The following is a 26,001-nucleotide window of genomic DNA, read 5'->3' as shown; positions in this document are numbered from 1 at the left end:
ACGTATACATACATACATACATACACATACATACATACACATACATACATATATACATAGATATATACATACGTACATACATATATACATACATATATACATGTAAATATAAACATACGTATATATACATACATACATACATAAACATTACATTTAGCAGAAGCTTTTATCCAAAGCGACTTACAAGGGAGAATAACATTCAAGCTACATTGCGACAGAGACATTAGTGTAACAATAAATACTGCTAGGTAGTGCTAAGTAATTGTAGGTTAGGACAGGAGGTACTCACTGAAGAGCTGGGTCTTCAAGTGCTTCTTAAAGACAGAGGGAGGTCCCTGCTCTGGTCATTTTTGGCAGCTCACTCATATACATACGTATACATACACATATACATACATACGTATACATACATACATACATACGTATACATACATACATACATATGTATACATACATACATACATACATACATACATATATACATGTAAATATATATATAATCATACGTATATATACATACATACATATACATACATATATATATAAACATACGTATATATACATACATACATACATACATACATATACATTTAGCAGAAGCTTTTATCCAAAGCGACTTACAAGGGAGAATAACATTCAAGCTACATTGGGACAGAGACATTAGTGTAACAATAAATACTGCTAGGTAGTGCTAAGTAAATGTAAGTTAGGACAGGAGGTACTCCCTGAAGAGCTGGGTCTTCAAGTGCTTCTTAAAGACAGAGGGAGGTCCCTGCTCTGGTCATTTTTGGCAGCTCACTCATATACATACATATATACATATACATATACATACATATATACACATATACATACATATGCATATATACATACATACATATGTATACATACATATCTAACATACATATGTATACATACATACATATATACATGTAAATTTATATATATAAACATACGTATATATACATACATACATACACATACACATACATACATATATATATATATATATATATATATATATATATATATATATATATATATATATATAAACATACGTATATATACACATACATACATACATACATACATACACACACATACATACATACATACATATACATTACATTTAGCAGACGCTTTTATCCAAAGCGACTTACAAGGGAGAATAACATTCAAGCTACATTGCGACAGAGATTAGTGTAACAACAACATTAGTGTAACAATAAATACTGCTAGGTAGTGCTAAGTAATTGTAGGTTAGGACAGGAGGTACTCACTGAAGAGCTGGGTCTTCAAGTGCTTCTTAAAGACAGAGGGAGGTCCCTGCTCTGGTCATTTTTGGCAGCTCACTCATATACATACATAAATACATATATATATACATACATATATACACATATACATACATATGCATATATACATACAGATATACACATATATATAAACATATATATATACACACATATATACATATATAGATACAAATATACATATACACATATATACATACATACATACATACACTACTCAAAAAGTTAGGGATATTTGGCTTTCGGGTGAAATTTATGGAAAATGTAAAAAGTTCATACTACAGTGATATGGTCAAAGTAGGGCATTTAAGTAGAAGTATGAAATGGTGACTTCCTCATCTCAAACAATTTATTGAAACAAAAGTCAACAACAGTGGTGGGTATACCACAACAAAAAATGTCAATGTCTCAATAACTTGTCATGTGCCCTTGAGGATCAATTACAGCTTGACAACCACGTCTCATGCTGTTCACAAGTCGACTTATTGTCTTCTGAGGCATGGCCCCCCACTCTTCTTGAAGGGTGGCCCTCAGGTCATTGAGGTTCTGGGGTACAAAGTTACGAGCCTCTACATGGCGACTCAGCTGATCCCATAGGTTTTCTATGGGATTCAGGTCTGGAGAAAGTGCAGGCCACTCCATTTGAGGTACCCCAGTCTCCAGCAGCCGTTCCCTAATGATGCCACCTCCATGAGCTGGAGCATTGTCGTCCATGAAGATGAAATGAGGCCTGTGTTGTTCATGCAGGGCCACAATGACTGGATTAATGATGTTATTCAGATAGCAAGGCCTTGTCACTGTACCATTCACAAAGTGTAGGGCAGTTCTGTATTGACTAGACACACCTGCCCACACTGTAACACCACCTCCACCAAAGGCTCGTCTGGTGACAACAGTGGCTGATGCATAGCGCTCTCCTTGACGTGTCCAACATCGTTGGCGGCCATCATTTCTGCTCAACGTGAATCAACTTTCATCAGAGAACAGCACTGAGGCCCACTGGTCCCTCGTCCAGCGTCAATGCTCCCTGGCCCATGCAAGATGATGATGCCTGTGCCTGGTGGTGTGGTCAGGTACCCTTGCAGGTCGTCTAGCACGCAGACCACGATGATGTAAACGGTTTCAAATGGTCTGACGTGACACTTGGGTGCCTCTCATCTCCCTTAAATGTGCCTGGAGCCAGGGGCCTGGGGTGGCTGGGCCTGCGTGTCCCTCTGCGTCCCGTGGGTGGGGGGGGGGGGGGGTGGCCGGTCGTGCCGGGGCTGGTTGGGCGTTCCGTCTGGGCCTGTTAACCCGAGTCCTGAACCTGGCTGGCTGTGCTAGGCGCGGCGCTCACCATGTGGCCTCCTTCGTGGGTGGCGGTCTCCTGTCATCCCACCGGGCGGCCAGGGTGCCTGCCCTCCGACGCTCTCAGTGCGCGGGGTGCTCGTCATTGGGGGGTCGGGCTGTGGGTGGGGCTGACCAGGGGCCTGATGTGGGCGCGGAGCTGCCGACATGTCGGAGGCGCATGGCGGACCCACTGTGCCCTTGGCTGATCGCTGTGGGTTGGCTGCCACCAGGTACGGGAGGTGGGCGCACTGGGGCGCGATTGGGCCCAGTGGAGGGGTCCACGTGGTTGCTCCCCGGCCTGCTGCGCCCCTGGATCGATCCAGTCGCGACTCGCCTATCTCTCCCAGTGCCAAAACTCATACTCAGCACATACACCACACAATAGACTGAGGGCTTGCGGGATGGCGGGGTGCAGGCTATGTGGGTGGGGATGCGGCGGGCAGGTGCCATCTTGCCTGTCATGCTCCTGCCCAAGCATGCTTCTCGTCTGTCCCAAAATTTTAATCCCATTAATATTAGCTTCGAACACACACGCATTGGCACACCAATCCTACTCCGAACAACACTCCATCGAACCAGGGTCTGCGAGACAGGAGGGGTGCGAGTGATTTGGGTTTAACTTGCCTGAAGGACTCGCACCCCCAGCCCCGCAATTTTAACTGCAGTTACCAACAGCACACATTGAGCACTGGGGTTTTCCGGGGTGGCCGGTATGTGTGGGGGCGTGGTTGGCCGGGGGCGGTCGGGTGGGCCCCTCCTCCCAGCCTGGCTGGAGTCCTGACGGCTTGCACCTGGTGGCTTGGGATGTGCTGCGACCTGGCGGGGCTGCGGAGAGCACCGCCGGGTGCCTACTGGGGAACTGCCTGTCGTTGGGGGTGTGGGGGTCGCCGTGGGGTGGCAGGGGGGGGGGTGCTGGGGGTGGCAGGGGGCCTGTATACCTGTCGGCCTGCCAGCATCGCCGGGGGGGGGCGGTGTAACATCGAGGTGCACCGCGCTGGGCACTTGCTGCTACATGTATGGTCACTTGGCACTCACGCTGGGCAGGGCGCCTGGTCGGCTGCGGTGAGGCAGCCCCCCCCTTATGCGGGGCGTGGGGGTCTTGCCGGCCCGCCCATGGAGTTGAGTTGCATTCATCATCCGGTTCCGCAGGGCACTGTTCACAACTAAGCGCTCATCAGTGTGGGATGTGGCCAAAGGACGTCCACTTCTATGGCTTTCTGTGACTCTTCCAGTCTCTCTGTTGCAAGCTGCTGATGACACTCTGTGACACTCTAAGCTCAGTGGCCACTTCCCTCTGAGAACATCCTGTCCAAGCCTCGCAATGGCAAGGTACTGTTGATCAGTTGTTAGGTGCCGTCTTGGTCTCATGATGTCAAAATGTGAACAGCATGATGAATAGGACTGTTTAAATACCAATTCTAATTTAACCAGGAAATGCATTGGTCGACTTATGGATCAAACACCTGTTGTGAATTTTGCCGTTCAGCTCCCTGTTAGAGAACAGCAAGTTGTGCAAAAAGTACTGAAACATTGAACAGTTGGACATGGTGCATTCAAAAGTTTAGAGAAGGTCAAATTAAGTTCACCTGTAAAGGTTATAGTGCATTTTAGGTTCATCCATCAATTTCACCCAAAGCGGAATATCCCTAACTTTTTGTGAGTAGTGCATGTATAATTTTTTTTCCTCCCTCCCTTTCCCCATTGTTTAACATTTTGTATATTTTAGCTGCTTTTGAATGGAAGTGATCCTCCAAAATTGGAAACCAGAGTCCATACGAACTGTCAAACATCACATTCGCTATTATTAATTTCACAGCAGATTTTCTGCTATCAAAATAAATGAGGGAAGTCTCAAGTTAAAATTTGATTTGTTAAAACCTGATCTACATTCCATGATAAGATTTGAGTTTCTATTCCAGGAACTACCATTTTTAACTAGTTGGATTTTGATTTAGGACGAGTTGGACCAAATTAATGGAATGGAAAATAGACATTTAAACTAGTGAGCAGCTTATACCCAATAAAATTGGACAACGTAACTTAAGCCTGGCCCACACTACAAGATTTTTCAAATCTTAACAGATGTGTGAGACCCGACATATCATGATGGCCACAGTTTTATTCCTTGGTATGTGGAGAGCAACTATTTGCCCAAACAGCACACCACACACCAACAGATTCCATTCACCAACAACCAGAGTCCTAATCTCACGAAGCCACACAAGATTTGAAACGGAGGTGTGGCTAGGCAAGATTACCAGTCCCAGTTTGAGAGTCTGTTTCAAACCTGGAAATCTTGCACAATCAAACTAAAGTTACTTTAGATTAAACCAGGCAACCCCAATTGGCTACCGGCCTTTCCAATGTGACAATCCACAGCCTGCGTCCTTGGGATTCTCCCCACACTAAAGGATATTGGATCTTAAATATTGAACATGTTTAATACTTGCGATCGGTCCTGTCTTGTGATTTGCAATCAGTGATGCCAGACGGACTTCCGAGCAGATTGGGAAAGTAAAAAAACACTCGTAACATACCTCACACCACAGAATGATCTGACACACTAATCTTCAGAAGCATCAAAAAAAATCGCTCACAATTGTCAGAGGAGTGGAATCAGGGCCAAAATCTGCTTTATTATCTTGTAGCAAAGGCCAACATAATAGGATAGCTATCATGATTAATTACTAGTCAACGGAATCCAACAGCGAAAACCTAGTTTATTCAATGACCAAATTGTATTACTGATCAGTGTATTGTATGTCTGACCACAAATAGTATTAAAAGCTTGTAATTTCCTAAACATAAAAACGTGAAAAAATAATGAATAATTCCTTGCTGCAAAAACATTGCCAATTCAATGAGGATCATTTTTATTTTTTGAAAACAGTTTAAATTAGGAGAGAGCTTACAAGATATGACACTTTAAAATACTGATCAAATTAGAAAATCAGTTTTATGATAAAATGCACAGTAATTACACAATAATTAGCTTAAAGAGATTTAAAAAATCTCTTGTACGCAATAATCGTTTAACGCATACATTATACTTAAAATGTGCAACACGTCCCATGGTTGCCTTAGGTGTGCCATGCCTAGAGCAGTAAACCGTTATTAGACCAACAGCCCACTTACTGACTCACATGAAAATAAAAATCCTCCAACCCCAAGGCCCTGTGTGTCTGCGACCAATACTAGCTTAAAGTCAAATATTCTGCGCAAACATTTTTTCAATTCATTCCAGTTTCGATAAAAATTTGTGCTACCTGAAAAAAACAAAAAAATCTCTTTAACACACACCATCCCAGGGCCCAAATAATGGCAACCAGCAACACTGAGCTTTGTATCCACACCAAGGCTATGTCTAGACTGCAGGATTTAACCCTCAGTTGTAAAGTAACACTGATTTATTTTTCTTCAGAAGACGAATCGTTAACCAAATAACTGCATAAGCAAATCTGCCTGCTCAGGTGACCCGCGTGTGCAAATGACCCTACGTAAACGATCCACAAGGATGTAAAATCTAAAAGATGGAAGAAATTAAAATTAAATCATGAGGTGGAGCGTGTAAAGTTTCCACTGGTCATCAACGGGGCAAAACGTGGACGTCTGCAATGGGTGCAATTAATTCCACCATCGCAAAAACAACTCTGAATTTGGCAGCAGTTGAAACATAGCATCAGTCAGGACCCAAATAATCTAACTAGCGAGTTGCAGCGGCTCTATTGTCCCCAAAAACCTTTCCCAGATACAAGTTCAACTTTTGGTTGATTTGCGACGTGAGCATGAAGTATGAATAGGACTTTCCCAGTGTAGAGAAGGCCTGAGGCAGAAAGACCGGCCAGTCCGTCAAAAGGTCACTGCGTTAGCCCATCTAACGCATCTTTCTCTCCACATGAACAATACCTGAGATGAGAATCGAATCGGGGACTCAGGGCCAGAAGCAGCAACAACCACGATGCTGTGCAGCAACACATACAATTAAGGAATAATAATAATATTTTATAGATAATAATACAAAAAAATAAAAAATAAAAATAAAAACAGGAACAGTGCTACAATGTATGTATTTTTTATTTTTTTTCCCCCCCATATAAAAATTGTCCACTAAGACTACTAACTGCATTTATCCGAACACCGTCTGAATAACGGTCATTTGGGAGACAATGCAATCGTTTTATTTAAACTGATACAAAGCAAATAAGGAAATATCAGACTTTATTTCTTTATTTTGTCATGTAATCCATAAAAAAAAATAAAATAAAATCAATACTACTATATATTTAACACACACCTGAACTTCCGATAACACTCACAACCGTAATGTTAGGTTGACTGGTGAGTTTCAATAAGTGAGGTGTGGGATAAAAGCGGTACTACTTTATAAGGAAATCAACGGGAATTCTTCTGCCAATCTTTTTTATTTTTATAAAAAGGTCCTGTACACTATAAATTCTGACACTGTAATTACAGAACGCATCTAAATGACAATTTTTGGATTGTCATTTTGTGTAGGTTTGTAATACACATTTAAAAGGAAACCCCCAACCTCTCCCAAGCCTAAAGCTGACCATTGCTGCTGTAAGCGGTCTCTGCTTTTGTGCCTTTGGAGGATTCTGCAAGCTCTTGGGAAAGGGGAGCGGGGAGGGCGCTGGGGCTATATCCAGGGAGGGGGGGGGCAGGGGGGGCTGACACCTCTTCACGCTGGATTTCGTGGGTTTGTGTAGGGCATCCATTCCCCCACGGGCTTCAGTTGACGCGAATGCCCGAAATAAAGGGCAGCCCGGTGGAGACCCTCTTCTTGTACTCCACATAATCCTCACCAAAGAAATGGATGAGGGACAGCTCCTCTTCGTCAATCCGCTCGCGGAAGAAGCGCCAGCTGGCTAGCGTGTATCCCATGATGCACACGGGGTTGCAGAGCATCACCTGAGAAACAGATAACGTACATTGATGATTTCATGATATTGAAGAAATTCATGGACTCCCTCATCAGCTCCCTACTAGGGATGGGCATGATTATGATTGGGCAGTGACGTTGACTTCTGAGAAACTATTCATGATAAATAAGTGTAGCACATACTTATTGAGAAACTCTGCCCAGACTCTAATAAGTGTTGCACACAGAAGAACATGCTTGTATGAGAGAATGATGGCGGTGAGATGGAGCGAAGTGTGGCGTTATTTTACCCAATTTGAGAGTAGAATTAAAAAATTTGAGTGCTTGTTGTGTAGTATGAAGCTGTCTTACGATTGTGATGCGGCATCATTTTCAATTTGCGCCATTATTGTTTTGTCATCTCTGGTAAGATTTGCTTATTTAGAAAGGTTAATGAATACTTTTAAATGGCACCTGTTGTAGTTATATTATTTATGTACTGGTAACTATTTTGACATGCGGTTAATGGTCTATGTTGGGGGGGTGATGACGACACGGCTAGTCAACTAATCGACTGAAATTCTTGTTAGTCGCCGACCACTAAAAAGGAAAATGCCCATCCCTATTTATTTTGGTAAAAGATGTAAAAATAAATGTTAAAAATAAATGAATTATATTGAGGACAAATCCAACCATTAACACTAGAACCAGCTCTATTTTTTTATTTCAGAAATCAGCTGAAAGTGAGCCAATAGAGCACAGTGACCGGCACTTTTTGAACGGCTGTTTCTGGAAGTGAATTTCCCATTCATTCACTCCATTGACGTTTCAGAAATTCCTGAAAGAGTTTTAAGCCTGGAACCAAGTCAACCAACTACTAGATGATTCGTGACCATAAAACATTTCATTCATACCAACAATAAATTGGAATACAAGACTGTGTACGTATCGGTAATTATAATTTAATTTATTAAATTAATTAAAACATTTTAAGAGTGAAGGAACTACGCATCCCAGAAAAACATTGTGCAAACAACTTCCAACCTAACGATAGTTAGGCAATTGTCCGAAAAAGAGAAAATATCCAATGAGCGGCAGTTGTGTGGACGAAAATGCCTTATCGATGTCAGATGTCAGAGGAGAATGGGCAGACTGGACGATTAAGAGGCAACAGTAACTCAAATAACCACTTGTTACAACCATACCTACAAGGTATGCAGAATACCATCTCTGAACGCACAACACGTCACACCTTGAAGCAGATGCGCTACAGCAGCAGAAGACCACACCGAGTGCCACTCCTGTCAGCTAAGAACAGGAATCTGAGGCTACAATTCGTACAGGCTCACCAAAAATGGACAATAGAAGATTGGAAAAAACATTGCCTGGTCTGACGAGTCTCGATTTCAGCTGCAACATTCAGATGGTAGGGTCAGAATTTGGCGTAAACAACATGAAAGCATGGATCCATCCTGCCTTGTATCAGCGGTTCAGGCTGGTGGTGTTGGTGTAATATTGTGTGGGGGATATTTTCTTGGCACACTTTGGGCCCTAGTACCAATTGAGCATCATTTAACCACTACAGCATACTTGAGTATTGTTGCTGACCATGTCCATCCCTTTATGAGCACAGTGTACCCATCTTCTGATGGCTACTTCCAGCAGGATAATGCACCATGTCACAAAGCTCAAATCATCTCAAACTGGTTTATTGAACATGACAATGAGTTCACTGTACTCCAATGGCCTCCACAGTCACCAGATCTCAATCCAATAGAGCACCTTTGTGATGTGGTGGAACGGGAGATTCGTATCATGGATGTGCAGCCGACAAATCTGCAGTAACTGCGTGATGCTATCATGTCAATATGAACCAAAATCTCTGAGGAATGTTTACAACACCTTGTTGATTCTATGCCACGAAGAATTAAGGCAGTTCTGAAGGTAAAAGGGGGTCCCACCCGGTACTAGCAAGGTGTCCCTAATAAAGTGGCCAGTGAGTGTATATTTTTAATAATAGTGTTGTAATATATTGTAGTTTGTGTTGTGCGTGTGTGTTTGTGTGTATATACAGTGTTTCAGTTCAGTGGTAGCAGTAACTCATTAGCCGACAGTGAGGTTCGTGGGTGCGGTAAACATTTCCATGGTAACAGCAAGCTAGATCGCTGTTACACTTTAGGATCGTGGGTAGTGTAGTACTTCTCCATGACAGTGAGTAAAACATGTTTTTCTAAAAACAAGGTTAATTTCATAAGGCTTCTACAGGAGAATATACCATTGTTTCACAATCTCATAGCTTGTGGTTAGTTTAACTTGTTACGACATTATGGCTAATAATCAAAATCCTCGATTCAGAATATGAATGTGATATTCACTTCAGGAAACTCACTGTTGAGCTCTTTTCACTTCTAACGTTATGGTGTGTTAAAAAAAACAACACATTTTTTTTTGAGTAATGTTCAAAATCCTTGGAATGTTCAGTAATGTACTGTGTCTCTGACAGACAACTGGTGCACTGGCTGAACACATGCACACTCCTCACTTAACGGCTGAGTTTGGTTCTTGGACCAGGTCGTTAAGTGAATTGGTTGATAAGCGCACACGCACGCACGTGTGTATAACGCATGCATGTATAAAATACAATTTTCTCATGTATACCTCCATGCCTTTAGTATGTCTTCGAGTAAAGTAGAAGAAACTGTGAAAAGAGATAATTTATTGCTAAAGAGATCAATTATATTCTAAAATGGCTTGGACAAAAATGGTGTGACCCTTAACCCTAATATTTTGTTGCACAACTTTTAGAGGCAAGCACTGCAATCAAGCGATTTCTGTAGCTCTCAATGAGACTTCTGCACCTGTCAACAGGTAGTTTGGCCCACTCTTCCTGAGCAAACTGCTCCAGCTGTCTCAGGTTTGAAGGGTGTCTTCTCCAGACTGCAAGTTTCAGCCCTTTCCATAGCTGTTTGATAGGATCAGATCAGGGCTCATAGTGGGCCACTTCAGAATAGTCCAATGTTCTGTTCTTCTGTTCTTCTGGGGTAGATTTTCTTCTTGCGGCCACATCCAGGGAGGTTGGCTACAGTCCCATGGACCTAAAACTTCTTAATAATTGCCACTGTAGTCACAGGAACATCAAGCTGTTTGGAGATGGTCTTATAGCCTTTAGCTTTAACATGCTTGTCTATACCTATGCCTAACTTGTCATGTGGCGATAGTGGCGCCGCCCCTAGCGGTCGCCTGCGCCGGCGCTCCGGTTTCTTTCTTACTCTTTAGTATTTTTTTCCTTTTTTTATCACAATGTTCGCCAGAAAAACATCAACAATTAACTCATACGGCCGCGATGCACTCATGGATATAAAAATTTCCCTAAACGAACAACTTTGGGACTTTTTATCCGTGGGAGCAGAGTGGCCGGCGGAAATCCTACGCGGGAACACTCGCAACAACAACTACAACAACAAAAATGGAGTCGCTGTTCCACGAGCCGGCCCACGGAGGAAGCACCGTGGTAAACGAGGCGGCATTCGGGTCAGAATGAGGACGCAACCTTACCGTCCACCTCTGCCAAGCATCCTTCTTGCTAACGTCCAGTCCCTGGAGAACAAGATGGATGAACTTCAAGCGAGGATTCAATTCCAGCGTGACACGAGGAGCTGTTGCGTCCTCTGCAGAACGGCAGAGTCGGGGAAATCCAAAGGTGGAGGCGTCTGCCTAATGGTAAACAACCGCTGGTGTAACGCCAACAACACCAAATTCCTCTCCCACTCCTGCTCGCCGAACCTGGAACAGCTGACCATACTATGCCGTCCATTTTATCTCCCCCGGGAATTCAGCACGGTCATCATTACAGCCGTTTATATCCCACCGCAAGCGGACACCGACGCAGCTCTGTCGCACGATGTGTTGTGCGGATTCCAGAACAGACATCCCGACGCGGCTGTGGTGGTGACTGGGGACTTTAACAGGGCCAACCTGAAAAAAGTTCTGCCGAATTTCCACCAACACATCACGTGTGCCACCAGGGGAGACAGAACTCTGGACCATTGTTACACTCCTTACAAGAACGGATACAAGCCCGTGTCGCTCCCTGCTTTCGGGAAATCAGATCACGCCGCGATCTCGTTGCTTCCTGTTTACAGGCCTCTGATCGCGCGGGATCTGGTGATGACGAGGGAAGTGAAGCGGTGGACGGACCAATCAGAGGCTGCGCTTCAGGACGCTCTGACTGACGTAGACTGGGACATGTTCCGAGCGAGTTCAAGTGACGTCAGCGAGTTTACGGAGGTTGTAGTGAGTTTTGTGGCTACGCTCGCGGATGAAATCGTTCCCACGGTGAAAGTTCGGATATTTCCAAACCAGAAACCATGGGTTGATAAATCCATCCGCTGCGCTCTGAATGCGCGCACGGCCGCTTACAACGACGGACTTGTATCTGGTAACATGGACAACTACAAAGCGGCGTCGTACAATCTGCGGAGGGCGGTGAGGGACGCTAAACGGACGCACAGAGACACCGTGGAGCTGCAGATGGAGCGGGGGGACACAAGACGCTTGTGGGAGGGGCTGCGAACAATAACTAACTACAAGAGCAGCTCCTCCCCAGCCCCGAGTGCGGACGCCTCCCTGGCCAACCAACTGAACTCCTTTTATGCGCGGTTCGAGTCTGGCAGCAACACCGCTAGCTCGCCGGCTAATTGGAGTTACACCGCTGGGGATGAGCGCGCACTCTCAGTGTCCGTGCACGAGGTCAGGAGGGCTTTGATGCGGGTGAACACCAGGAAAGCTGCGGGTCCAGACGGCATATCTGGGCGAGTACTGAAGACCTGTGCTAACCAGCTAGCTCCGGTGTTCACCACAATATTCAACATCTCCCTGGCTGAATCAGTGGTCCCGTCCTGCTTCAAGAGGTCCACCGTCGTTCCTGTCCCGAAGATCGCCTCTCCAACCTGCCTGAATGACTACCGTCCGGTGGCCCTCACCTCGGTGGTCATGAAGTGTTTCGAGAGGCTGATTAAGGATTACATCTGCGCCTCCCTCCCTCGCACCTTGGACCCGTTGCAGTTCGCGTACCGGCAGAACAGATCCACGGATGACGCGGTCTCTCAGGTACTGCACACCACGCTCACGCACCTGGATGGCCAGAAGGGGGCCTATGTGAGAATGCTGTTCATTGATTATAGTTCAGCTTTCAACACCATAGTCCCCACCAGACTGGCTGTCAAGTTGTTGGAGCTAGGATTGAATGCTCCGCTGTGCACCTGGATCCTGGACTTCCTCACAGGCCGCCCCCAGGTGGTCAAGGTGGGGAAGTACATGTCAAGCTCCCTCACCCTGAATACAGGATCCCCCCAGGGCTGCGTCCTCAGCCCCCTACTGTACACCCTGTACACACATGACTGTGTGGCCAGGTCCAGCTCCAACACCATCATCAAGTTTGCTGACGACACCGTGGTCGTGGGCCTGATCACCGACTGCGATGAGAAGGCCTACCGCGAGGAGGTGGCTGACCTGTCACTCTGGTGCCAGGACAACAGCCTCCACCTGAACGTCAGCAAAACCAAGGAGCTGATTGTGGACTTTAGGCGTGGATCACAATCGAGGACGCACGCGCCGTTGTGGATTAATGGGACTTCTGTCGATAGGGTGAGCAGCTTCAGATATCTGGGAGTCCACATCACAGAGGACTTAACATGGACTGTTCACACAGACACTCTGGTGAGAAAGGCGAGGCAGCGTCTCTACCACCTCAGGCAGCTGAGGAAATTCCGGGTCTCGGTGAGGATCCTCAAGTCCTTCTACTCTGGAGCAGTGGAGAGCATCCTGACAGGCAACATCACTGCCTGGTTTGGGAGCTGTACTGCCCAGGACAGGCGGGCCCTGCAGAGGGTGGTGCGTTCAGCTGAACGTACCACTGGAACTACCCTCCCCCCCTTGCAGGAGTTATACACCAGGAGGTGTAGTAGCAGAGCCCGTAGGATCATGAAGGATCCTCATCACCCCAACAACGGACTGTTCCAGCTGCTGCGGTCAGGCAAGCGCCTCCGCAGTCACGCAGCGAGAACAGAGAGACTGAGACGGAGTTTCTTCCCTCAAGCCATCAGAACTGTCAACGCTGACCTCACCAGGGGTCCTAACTGAGCCATGCACTAGGCTCCACTACCTACTGTACTGTATGTAGCATACTGTACCGCATACTGTATCACTGTTCAGGGTTGTTCGTGATGCCGTATTGCTGCGCCGTACTGTTGTATACTGTGCTGTATTATCCCAAACACTACCTCACACTATTCACATTCACATGCCACTTTAATTCACATGCCACTTTAAATGCACATATCTGTATATACATAGCCATATTCCTTCAACCTATTCCATTTTATTTCAATTTATTTTTTATTGTATTTTATTCTATATATTTTTTCTCTTATTCTATAAGTATTCCACTTACTGTATTACGTTTTAGGAGTCAGTTAGTCGGTCTATTAGAAAGTAATTTTCTACTTTTTATTTTATTTTAGTACTTTTTCCTAGGACTTCTTGTGTGCTATCACCGGGTGCGTTGCATTACATTTCACTGCATATATGTATGGAAGTATGTATATGTATGTGACAAATAAAAATCTTGAATCTTGAATCTTGAATCTATAATTTTCTTCTGATCTCGTAAGACAACTCTCTCCTTTGCTTTCTCTGGTCCATGTTCAGTTTGGAGCACATGATGATACCAAACAGCACAGTGACTACTTTTCTCCATTTAAATAGGCTGAATAAGATTGAAGACGTGTGATACCAACTAAAGAAAACAGTTGGTATGAAATATCCCTATAATCCAGTTATTTAAAATATTTTCTAAGGGGTACCAACAAATCTGCCCAGGCCATTTTGGAATATAACTGATCTCTTTAGCAATAATTTATCTATTTTCACAGTTTAGCTTTACTTTATGACATACCAAAGGCATGCAGGTATACATGAGAAAATTGCTTTTACTTTCATCACTTTTCACGAGGAATGAAGCATTGTGTCAGTGAGCTGTAATGGTCCCATCATTTTTGTGCATGCCATTTTCATTTGTTTTATTATGTTAAATATTCTGTTGAATCAAAAGCAAGTCTGATTTCTATTAAATATGGAATAAACAATGATGGATGCCAATTACTTTTGTTTTTTGAGTTATTTCAGAGAAAATTGTGGGCTCTTTTTTCGTCGAAGGGTACCAACACATTTGTCCAGGCCATTTTAGAATATAATTGATCTCTTTAGCAATAATTTATCTCTTTTCACAGTTTCTTTGCTTTACTCTATGACATACCAAAGGCATACAGGTATACATGAGAAAATTGCTTTTAATGTCATCATTTTTCAGGAGTACAGCTGTAAGTGTACACACACACACACACACGCACGCGCACACGCACACGCACACGCACACGCACGCCCAGCCATGACATCATGAACTGCCCCCTGATGGATGTCGGCCAGGCCTGCCGGACCTCTCTCCCGGTCGGGAAGGGGCCTAAGTAATGGAAGGTGTCCTCGGCGCACCCGAGATGTGCGCACAGCAAAGCGGAGATCATGGGTGTCCCGATGCGCACCATCGATGGAGTCGATCGCTGATAGACGATTTAATTGTAAATCTGCCAAAGCCTAGTGCTAGACCTAATTAAAGAAAACTGGGAGGAAGGGCCTACTACCAGTAAGAATGAGGTATAGCATGTGATGGACCTGAGAGCAAAGTTACACATGCTAGGACAGCTGTCATGGGAGATGTCATCCGGGCTCAGGAACGTCAGCACCGCTTGTACAACCTGGGAGCTTGGCTTAGACAATTTGCACCAGGAGACAAGGTGTTAGTGTTAGTCCCTAGGTCCAGCTCTAAACTGCTTACAAAGTGGCAAGGGCCTTTTGTGGTTACACGGCAGGTTGGAGAAGTCAATTGAGGCTAGATGATCTGACAGGCAGGAGGCGACGCAGATTTATCACCTGAACCTCTTAAAAGTGACCATCTCTCTCCAGGCCAGAGCACGGATGTGGCTGTCCTTCAGCGTCGCTTCTCTGATGTTTTCTCCTTCCTGCCAGGCCTCATACCCCACCAAGTGGACACCGCCATTTTGGCGCCCCTGAACCAGAAAGACTCCGTCTCCCTCCCTAAACACCTACCGGTGGGTAGAGACACCCACACAGACATTTACAGGAAACAAAAAAACCCTGTGCGGTGTCCGTGTCCCCCACAAGCTTGGAGAACAGCAACGAAAGTTGGAACAAACTTTTAAATTAGGCCTTGTAGATCTAATATGAGTGAAGATTCAGCAACTGGATTGCATATTTATCCCCTCAAATTTGTTCGGAAACAGATTTTGGCTAAATACAATGGAATGTAGAGTACAGCTCAAATCCCATTGGCTCACAGTACTAGGGGTCCAGGAGGTCGGCTCCACCGACAAAAGACAGCCTGTTTTGGAATAGGATGGTATAGAAGCCTGTTAGAATGTATAATCTCAGAGGTATTTTCAGCAAAAAAAAAAAAATCAACATGTTTGGGGACCTATATTAATTTGTTGAACAGGAGCACAGGTCCACCTTAGGACCAGGTATAGATAAAAAGCTACTGTACTTACAGCAGTCAAACCTGGACTACATTATAAAAACAAGCCTAAACAGTATTTGAAACCCTATTTCAGATTTGTTAAAACTTAAGAAACCTAAAGAAAAAAGATGATTTCACTGTATTTTTTTCAAAGAGACTAATGGAACTAAACTAATGGAAATAAATCTAATTCTGAAATAAAAACATTTAGGAACCGTAAGCATCATAACTGAGTAGAGAGAGCGAGAGCGAGAGGGAGAGAGAGAGGCTAATAAGGCATCATATTTGTTATTATAGGCCAGGGTTAAAATGCTACACATTTTATTAAAAAAAAATAAAAATAAAATCCTACAGTCCCCACTCTGTCTCTATCCATCAAGGGGTCCTTGAGCTAAAAAAGGTTTAAGACACCTGCCCTACAGAATAGAGGGAGGTAGAGTAGACACCCTTGATATAGCAAATATCGCTTCCCTTTAGAGCAAATCTGTAATGTCCCAGGACAGGGATTTGATGCTTGTCCCTGTATTCCCTCATCAATTACCTCTGTTCTTGTCATTATATCAATGTAAAAATAACACATTCAGGAAAATAATTTACCACTTGAGAGGGGGCTGCCCACGGCGCCTCAATGCGCAAATATGTTGAACTACTGGTACTGGATTGAGTACTGACCTGAGTTCCTATGCTCCAGTAGAACCAGCCCACATAAGAGGGGTGCCTGAATAAGCCATAGACTCCATCCGTTACCAGCACGTGACTCTGGGCCTTCTCATTCTGCACAATGTGGTTGAAGTTGGAGCCGGCTGTCAGCATGGCCGCCTTGCGCAGGCCCTCCCCACACAGCACCATCAGCAGGCCCAGCATGCTGAGATAGTTCAGCTGTTTGAGCTCTGCCACAGGGAACAGAAGGAAGTTTCAGCCACACAAATGCTCTTCTGATTTTCTTTAGTGTGGAATATAGTAAGATAGCAATTAACAAAGCAGATTCATTATGCTACTAACTTCCACCATTAATGGAGAGAGAAAGTGAATTTTGTGAACCACGCAAAATAAAGTTCTTAAATTGACGCTTTTTCCACCCGGATTGGTCAATAGTCTTGTTGCCAAAAGGCTGTAGGAGCTCAGTCACAAAGAGGCAGAACTAGTGTGAAGAAATGTTTTTTAGCCAGTGAGTAAGCGTGCCAGCTTGAATAATCATACACACCTTTTACAGCTTTACAGTACAGCTTTAGTGAGAACTTTAAGTTGTCTTTTGCTGCTACAATCAGCTCTTAGTAAAATTATATAGAATGTATTTTAGCATTTCATGTACTTCAGGAACACCTTGTAAAAACATTAATGGTGAACTTAAATGTTAAACTCACAAACTGTAGCCACATCAGTCACCAAATAGACACCAAATAAACATTAAAAAAACAGCTTCTCTGGTGTTTCTCTATCAAAGTAAAGGCTAAGATACATTACAACATGGCGTCAGGCTTCACAGTCATGGATGTGACCGACATAAAAGGATAGGTTCAACATTTTTTCGAACTTAGGCCTTATCAAAATGCTGGTTACTGTTAATAACCTGTACATTTTATATGCATATGTTTTGCTGTACTTTTCACATTAACTTTTGTACAAGGTTTGTGTACTTTGCTTTTCTTATAAAGGCTAAATAGAGTTCATGTCTTAAAAAAGACATGAACTAGTCACTTTCTGTGCCATAATGTGAAGAGGAGAAAGGCAACATGTCTCGACCATCAGATAAGGGAACTTCAACAGATGATCTGTCTCAACAAAATTGCCTCATCAGCGAAACTGTCTCATTAGCAGGACCCATGCGGAGGCATCGCGATATCTGCTGACCAACATCTCAACGACGTCAGCTTTGCCACTCCTAGAAAACTGTATAAAAAAAACCCTCAGATCTCCAGTGAGAATTGAGCACTTCCTCTGTGGCACTCTGTTGTGTTGTTTCACTGAAACTGCTCCTCTTGTACAAGATTAAATACTTTATTAACCTAAAGTATTTGTCTCTGGGACTCCCAGAGAAAGTCCTCAGCCGCGGACCGTTAGAGGCCGTTTTGAGCCACGAAGGCCAGGCTCCACTGGAGAGCAGAGCAGTGACGGGGCCAGGACTACGGAGGAAAAGAGACGGGTAGGAAAACATCAAAAGGTAAAATCATTTAACGGGTGAGAGGCCCGGTTCTGGGAACCAAGAATTTAAAGGGTGAGAGGCCCAGTTCTGGGAACCAAGTATTTAAAGGGTAAACTCCGGAGTCAGGGACTTGGAAAGACGTCATTTGGAAGAACGTAGACCTCAACTAATCCCCCAGGTCCTGAGTTAACAAAATATTGATGAAAGCGCTGAAATAACGAAAACAAAAACAAGTAAAAAGATAAAACAAAACAATAAATAAACACACAAATAAATAAATAAATAAAAATGGGAAGTAACTGTTCGTGCTGTTGTAAAGGACAAAAGAAAGTAAAACACGAAGGAGATGCGAAACGTATGCAGACAAGAGGACAAAATAACGTAAAGTAATTAGAAAAATGGAAAAAACATGATTTTAAGGGATGAAACGACACTCTTCTACCTCGTTAGAGATAGAAGAGTGTAAAAGGTTGGTGTCAGCGATAGACGACAGATCAAAAAGGAAAGAAAGGCAGAGACGAAAGAATGGGTATGAGGAAGTGAAAGTGTGGTTAGCCGAAGCAGAGGCAAGACGTAAGGGACAGCAAAGACAGAAGGAGAAAGAAAGAGGAAGAAAGGCAGTGGAAGAGAAAGAGAGAAAAGAAGCCGAACAAAAAGATAAAGAAAAATCAGAAAAACCAAAGGTGACTCTAATGTACCCTGTTCTTTGTTCCCGCCGAGACAAAAAGGAGAGAGTATGGTGACGAGTACGTTCTTCTGGGTCCCCCACCCCATCCTCCACCCTATCCTGAACCTCCAGTCTTCACTGCTCATCCAATGCTCTACGCTCCAGTTCCTCCAACCTCCTCCGAACCACCACGTCTCAGCCCACAGGGCACAGCTCCTCCAGGGCAGTACCAATCTGAAGAGACCCCAAAAAGAATAACTCGCAGAACCCCCATGCATATCTATTGGCTGCAGGATCAGGATATTAGTCTGCCTCAGCGCATGAAATTAATAATTTTTAGACAAAAAGAAAATCTATTACCCCATACAAACTATGATTACAGTAGGCCAGGAAAAATAATGTAACGTGCCCAAGTCTAACAAAGCACTGCACTGAATTTAATTTAACAGTTAATATTTTCTTATTTTTTTATTATCTCAACCTCATCTTAGCATAGAATGATGTACCACTCTGAGTGCTTCCACCCTTTTACCATCTGCCGTGGACGGGGCGACTCATGACTGCATCTACCTCTCTTCGTGGCACAATGGAAGAACAGCGGTATGGTCACATGCACGGGAAAGCCAATCACACATGCAGAACTAATATTAGCACTACTAGATGCAATTCTCCTACCAAAAGCTGTAGCAGTCTGTAAATGCGCCGCACACACCAACAGAAAAGATTCAGTTTCACAAGGCAATCGCTTCGCTGACGAGGAACGAAACTCGCGACCATCCGACCACACACGGACACAGACACATACACAGCTGAAGCTGCGGTGACACATATAGATCAAGAAATTTTGCGAGACATGCAAGAGACGGCTCCCGACAACGAAAAGACAGTGGAAAACAAGGGAGCGAAACAAACAGATAATGGCATTTGGAAATGACCAAACGATAAACCTATCCTTCCTAAATCTCTTTTTAGATTTGCGGCTATTTTAAGCCATGGATATACCCATGTCTCAACAGGAGGGATGGTCAATAAGGTTGAATGTCAGTTCACAACATACGGATTTCATAATTACTCTAAAAGATTTTTTGCATCATGTCTAATTTGCTCCAAACAAAACGCACAGGGCAGATTACGACCAAAGAAAGGCGCATTCCCACCGGCTACCTATCCACTTCAAACAATATGCAGGGGTTTTATAGAACTAAATAAAGCAGAAGGTAGGAAGTACTGTTTAGTGATAATAGACATGTTTCTTAAATGGGTAGAAATAATACCAACAGTAACTAATGATGCTATCACGGTGGCCAAGGCTCTGGCTACCATAATAGCACCAAGATTCGGGTTTCCAGAAACTATATATTGTGACAACAGTCCACATTTTAGAAATATTTGGCATACAATTAAAATACCATCCTAGCTACCATCCACAATCGGCAGGTCTGGTAGAAAGGACTAATGGAACAATCAAAGCTAAATTAAGAAAAGCTATGGATGAAACAGGGAAAACATGGATTGTGTGTTTACTAGCAGTAGCACTTAGCTTACACATTTTACTAAGTACCCTAGGCATATCACCATTTGTAGTGTTATATGGAAGACCCTATAGAATACCTCTCATACAAATGAAAGGAGATTATACAGAATTGACAGAAACAATTGTTGATTATATGAGTAAAATGTTGAAAAACAAAAGATATGACGGCTAGAGTGTCTCCATCGACAGAACCAGTGACACAAGGCAAGACCCCGGTGAAACCAGGCGATTGGGTGTTCATCAAGGTCCTAAAGAAGAAGTGTTGGTCTACACCCCGGTGGGAAGGGCCATACCAGGTGCTGCTGTCCACCCCCACTGCAATCCGCTCAGCTTCGCTCAACAGAACCTTAAGTCGGACTGCGTGGCCTACGCCAGAGCCAGAGCTAACTTAGGGACGGTACCATTCCCTTAAATCCTTATAATGATCCACAAGGTTTTAAGTGTGTATTACAATTATATGCCTCTACCGCCATCCCTGAAAATTGTATTACAGTGGCTCACCCGTTTCCCCGTGTCCCTTAAGGTTAGACCCCCATGTTCACGCCATATGATGGTAACTTTACCTGTCTGCAGAGAGTCAGATCAGGACCGGACGTGGGAACACTGACCTCCTGCAGCACGACCTTAAAAGTATCTGTGGGTGATGAAGGGGTGATCGATACTTGGATGGGAAACCAAGACAGTACACCTAGTAATGCCCTTTTATGTCCTACCAGTAAGTGGCAGTAGTAACCATGTCCTGCCAACTACAACTGATCTTAAACAACACAGGAGAAATTCCCCTGGAGGAACGTTTGATAATCGAGTATATATTGATGCTATTGGAGTACCACGAGGGGTCCCCGCAGAGTTTAAAGCTCGCGATCAGATAGCAGCAGGACTGGAACCTGTGCTTTTCTGGTGGTCAACCATTAATAAAAATGTTGATTGGATAAATGAAATATACTATAACCAACAAAGATTCATTAACTATACTCGGGATGGGATAAGGGGCCTGACAGAGCAATTGGATAAAACTAGTTTGATGACGTGGCAAAATCGAATGGCATTGGATATGTTGCTGGCTAAGGAGGGTGGCGTTAGTAAGATGTTTGGCGACATATGTTGTACTTTCATCCCAAACAACGCAATGCTGACAACAATGACAGTACAAATGCAAATGATTAATTTCTGATCAAGCCCGTTCAGGAGGATTTTAATGATCTAACCCGTGTTAAGGATATGCTCAAGATTGCAGGTTCAGATGTTGATCTCAACATCGCCGGACTCTTTGACGACACCAGAGTCTGATGGCCAAAAACAAAAGTTGACACAAACCACACCAACGGAAATTCTTACAATGACACAAGTTTAATTAGATAACAAGTTTTAGGCATTATGAAGAGTTTACAGAAAATCTCCAAAGTAAGTTATAAGTCTCTGATGGCCTAATGTATGCAGCCAATTAAGATTGTTTATCTCAACTTTGAACATACATGTTATCCGGGAAGAAGGTTGATGTTTTATATTTTGTTTATCACGCTAGGAAAAGTCTTACCTAGGCAGGGAAAGGTCCCCTTGTAGGATCCGATGGGTCTGTGTTGGACACCTTTTTATTTTGTACCTTCTTCCCTCTTATTACACAGAGATTAAGAATTTTATTATTAATGTTCTAAAAGAGTTGTTTCAATTTTACAATGATGACTGTTTTTTGTATACCCCATTAGGATATGGAGTACCGGTGGGTGGTCGCCTAGGCAGAGGGACCGTGAGAGAGTTTCCCTGTCTGAATGGATATTGAGTTTAGGAAACCGTATAATTGTACTGCCCGGCAGGGTTTTTGCTCTCGCACTTCCATATTAAATATAAAATGTTATGCTTGGAATAAGCATAAACAGGGGGGAATGTTATAAGAATTTTATATGTCTATGTTTTGCTGTACTTTTCACATGAACTTTAGTACAAGGTATGTGTACTTTGCTTTTCTTATAAAGGCTAAATAGTCACTTTCTGTGCCATAATGTGAAGAGGAGAAAGGCAACATGTCTCGACCATCAGATAAGGGAACTTCAACAGATGATCTGTCAACGAAATTGCCCCATCAGCAAAACTGTCTCATCAGCAGGACCCATGCGGAGGTGTCGCGACATCTGCTGACTGACATCTCATCAGCTTCGCCACTCCTAGAAAACTGTATAAAAAAAAACCTCAGATCTCCAGTGAGAATTGAGCACTTCCTCTGTGGCACTCTGTTGTTACACTGAAACTCCTCCTCTTGTCAAAGATTAAATACTTTATTAACCTAAAGTTTTGTCTCAGATTTCCTCTGTAGTCCGTCCACGAACAAAGTTTATAACAATTTAACTTTTACAGTTACCGTCACATGTATCTATTCGTAACCCTGCCCATCTAGACACAACCTACCTGGAACTGTCAACTTCTCCACAGTGAACTCCAGCCACGAGGAGACGGCAGCCAAGGTGTACTCTATGCTGTGGTTGAGCAGAAAGGAGTCGAGGGACAGGCTGCGGGGGTTGATGACGGCCGTCACCAGGTATTCAGAGTAGTGGAAGAACGACAGGGAGCACATGTACCTGCCCAGGCGATGGTTTGAAAGTTAGCCAAAGCGAATAAGGAAAGTTCTGTGATTACACCAACATTTTCTGATTGGTAAAACCTTAGTGTAATGACAATGATCATTGGAGAACAAGTAGCTGGTGGTAAAGGGGAATGTTTAGAATGATGAATGTACTGGTTATAGAGGAACCCCAAAATTACAAATATATATCAAATTTCATAAGGTAGTGTTTGTTCGACTACCGCTAAAATAAACTTATTGTCTGACTTGAGTTGTATCAAAGTCACTGTGGATAAAAGCTTTAACTGATAATGGTATGAGATTTGGGTCCAATACCCAAACAAAGCACGCTAGATGTCTGGAATATCAAACATTGGGTTTTAACAGGCCACAAACCAACAAGCCTGTCAGTAAAAGCAACATTTGTGTCATATCATCCAATATTTAAAAGGACCATACCGGTGTAAAGTTGCAGTTTAGCCCTTTTACTTATCAGCACATATATTTACTTGACCCCTGGCCTGATGATCACATTGATAAGAGTTTTAATGTTGTTGGTTTTAAAAATGTATTCATAATTCTTTCACCCTGCTCCTGTTGTTTTCTTAGCTATCCACTAAACTAGGTCTTGAAGACACCTTGGTTTGACAGTAAATCTTTTATTGAGATAGTGTTGCATTATCAAATCGAGCAGCAGGGATTGGTGGCGTGGGGAAAGTGATTTACAACATTAAGTCATTTCATTTAACTTCCACTTCTAAGCGTTACCTTTCACTATTTTTAATTATATTTATTTTTATACGGTAGTTATTTTATATATATACACATATATATTCATACACGTGTGTGTATATATATATATATATATATATATACACATACGTACGTACACACACACACACACACACACTTTGTAAATTATGTGTGTTTTATCATGTATGTCATTGCTGCTGCACCACTGGAATTTCCCTTTGGGGATTAATAAGGTATCTTTATCTTATCTTAAGAATGTCAGCATTTCAGCGGAGGCACAATAATTGCTTATGAAAGCCAAAATGCAGATCACAAATAGATAGTCAGCTATGTGGCCTTTCAGCTGTACAACGGTCAATTATTTAATAGTTACTGAACATAAACTATTAACCAATACCACCTTAACCGGTCAACAAAATATCCCTCTGTCCAAAATGGCATACTGTTCATCCTGTCGTCCAGCACACTTTATTATGGCATACTTCATCATATAGCCACTTCCTTTCAGCATGTCGCGGGTTGATGCATTTACTGCATAGATACTTTCACAAGACTCAAAAAACGCATTGTGGGCTACAAGTACAGTGTGCAGTGTTTTCCATACAACAAGATTTCAGATGTAATAAGTCATCCTGGTACTTTTATCATTCTATTTGATGTTGCTACAATTCTGGACACCCGTTCCTGACTGCCAGCGAAGCGAGTGAGCTACAAAAAAAATATTAAAAGGAATTTGTTTCAACAAGCCTGTCTTGACCTGTCGCGAGCAACAGCGAAATGTGCAGCGATATTGCTTATGTTCTGCCCCCAATCACGTCTAATTGGTCCAGGCACAAACTCCTTTTCCACTCATCACAGACAATTCTGATTGGCTGTCGTGTGAGTGGCGATTGGCTGTCACGGCGAAGCCAACGCTACAAATCACACCAGTTCCCCACTGCCAGCGACAGATACAAAAAAACGATTAAAAGATATTTGTTTCAATGAGCCTGTCTTGACCTGCTGCAAGCGACAGCAAAACATGCAGCAATGTCGCTGAGCCCTGGGAAATCGCTTGCGGTGTCTATTTGAGTGTCCTGCCTCCCAATACGTTTTATTGGTGCAGCCGCACGCTCCTTTTCCACTGTCATCACAGACGATTCTGGTTGGCTGTCGTGTGTGTGGCGATTGGATGTCACGGCGAACCCAACGTTACATATGACAGTTTTGTGATTCCCTCGCTCCCCCACAGTGCATAACGGGTGTTACACGCCAATTTGGTGCACTATATGCAGTATGCCATTTCGGACACAGCTTCAATCTCAGCACAATTCAAGTATGGGTCCTTCATACCAGCCAAAATGTGTCCAGGTGGTTTGGGAAAAGCTTATGATTAAGCCACACCCGAAAGTAACACCCAGAAAGCAGGCTCTCACGGCAACCTGGAACAAGATGGAAAGAGCAATCCCATCTAAATGAGCAAAGCAATTAAAAAAAATAAAAAATAAAAAAGACAGCAACTCATACAACTTCATAACAAGCAAATGTCAGCCCTCCAGACATGATTAAGTGGTCTTTGGTGCAGTTAAAGGTGCAACAGTTAATTTAAAGAACGAGCTAAAATAAGAGCAAACTTTTAGGTTAAGCCACTCTACCAGCTTATCGTGTTCTAAATGGTAATGAGCTTAACCAGAGAGCCGACTAACACCAGCACTGTTACTTCACTAGCCCCAAAAAGCAAATTGGTAATATTTACTGTTTATGTTTATCACATATACCTTTGACGCAGTTTACCAACATTGTGGAGAACAGCTAAAGAAGTGAAATATGTTAATTAGCGTTTTACCTTGTAGATCGGTCCCGTGTAAACAGTTAGCAAGAGGCCATTGACAATCGCAACGTGGATAGAAATTGCTATTTTTCCAGGCGTTTCGGTGAGGTGATCAAATACCCAGTCTACATGGCCAAATAATGTCCTCGTTAGCGGTATCATCAACACACTAAGACCTAAGATAAAGCATTTTATACTTATTCTTCCCTCTAGAATCAACTTACTGCCCGCCATGATGGAGCTCCTATACGCTCGAACGAACTATCGCGACACTTTACGGGGAGGCGTCTTCCTGCAATTTGCACCACCTCCTCCCATGCAAAATATGTTGCATTCTGTCGCAGCAAAATCGGCAACTCCGATTCGGTAGCTCCCGCGTCTGAGCTGAACGTGTTCTATTGCCTCTGTTCTGCGCTCGCAGTAAAT

The 26,001-nt window shown here is 43.4% G+C and overlaps 1 protein-coding gene across 1 annotated transcript; it reads right to left on the bottom strand.

The window, feature by feature from the left end:
• Nucleotides 1–5,340: 5,340 nt before the first annotated feature.
• Nucleotides 5,341–25,809, bottom strand: icmt (isoprenylcysteine carboxyl methyltransferase; the record flags this gene model as incomplete). Its single annotated transcript, XM_080015921.1, has 5 exons — nt 5,341–7,571; nt 16,784–17,001; nt 22,859–23,028; nt 25,098–25,186; nt 25,591–25,809. 5 exons carry the CDS (start codon nt 25,807–25,809, stop codon nt 7,392–7,394), a joined length of 876 nt encoding a protein of 291 aa, XP_079872047.1. The 3' UTR covers nt 5,341–7,391.
• Between the last annotated feature and the right edge of the window lie 192 nt (nt 25,810–26,001).

This window comes from Zeus faber (genome assembly GCF_960531495.2).
Source record: "Zeus faber genome assembly, chromosome: 15".
Classification (NCBI taxonomy): Eukaryota; Metazoa; Chordata; class Actinopteri; order Zeiformes; family Zeidae; genus Zeus; species Zeus faber.
This window is presented reverse-complemented; position numbering and strand designations above follow the sequence as displayed.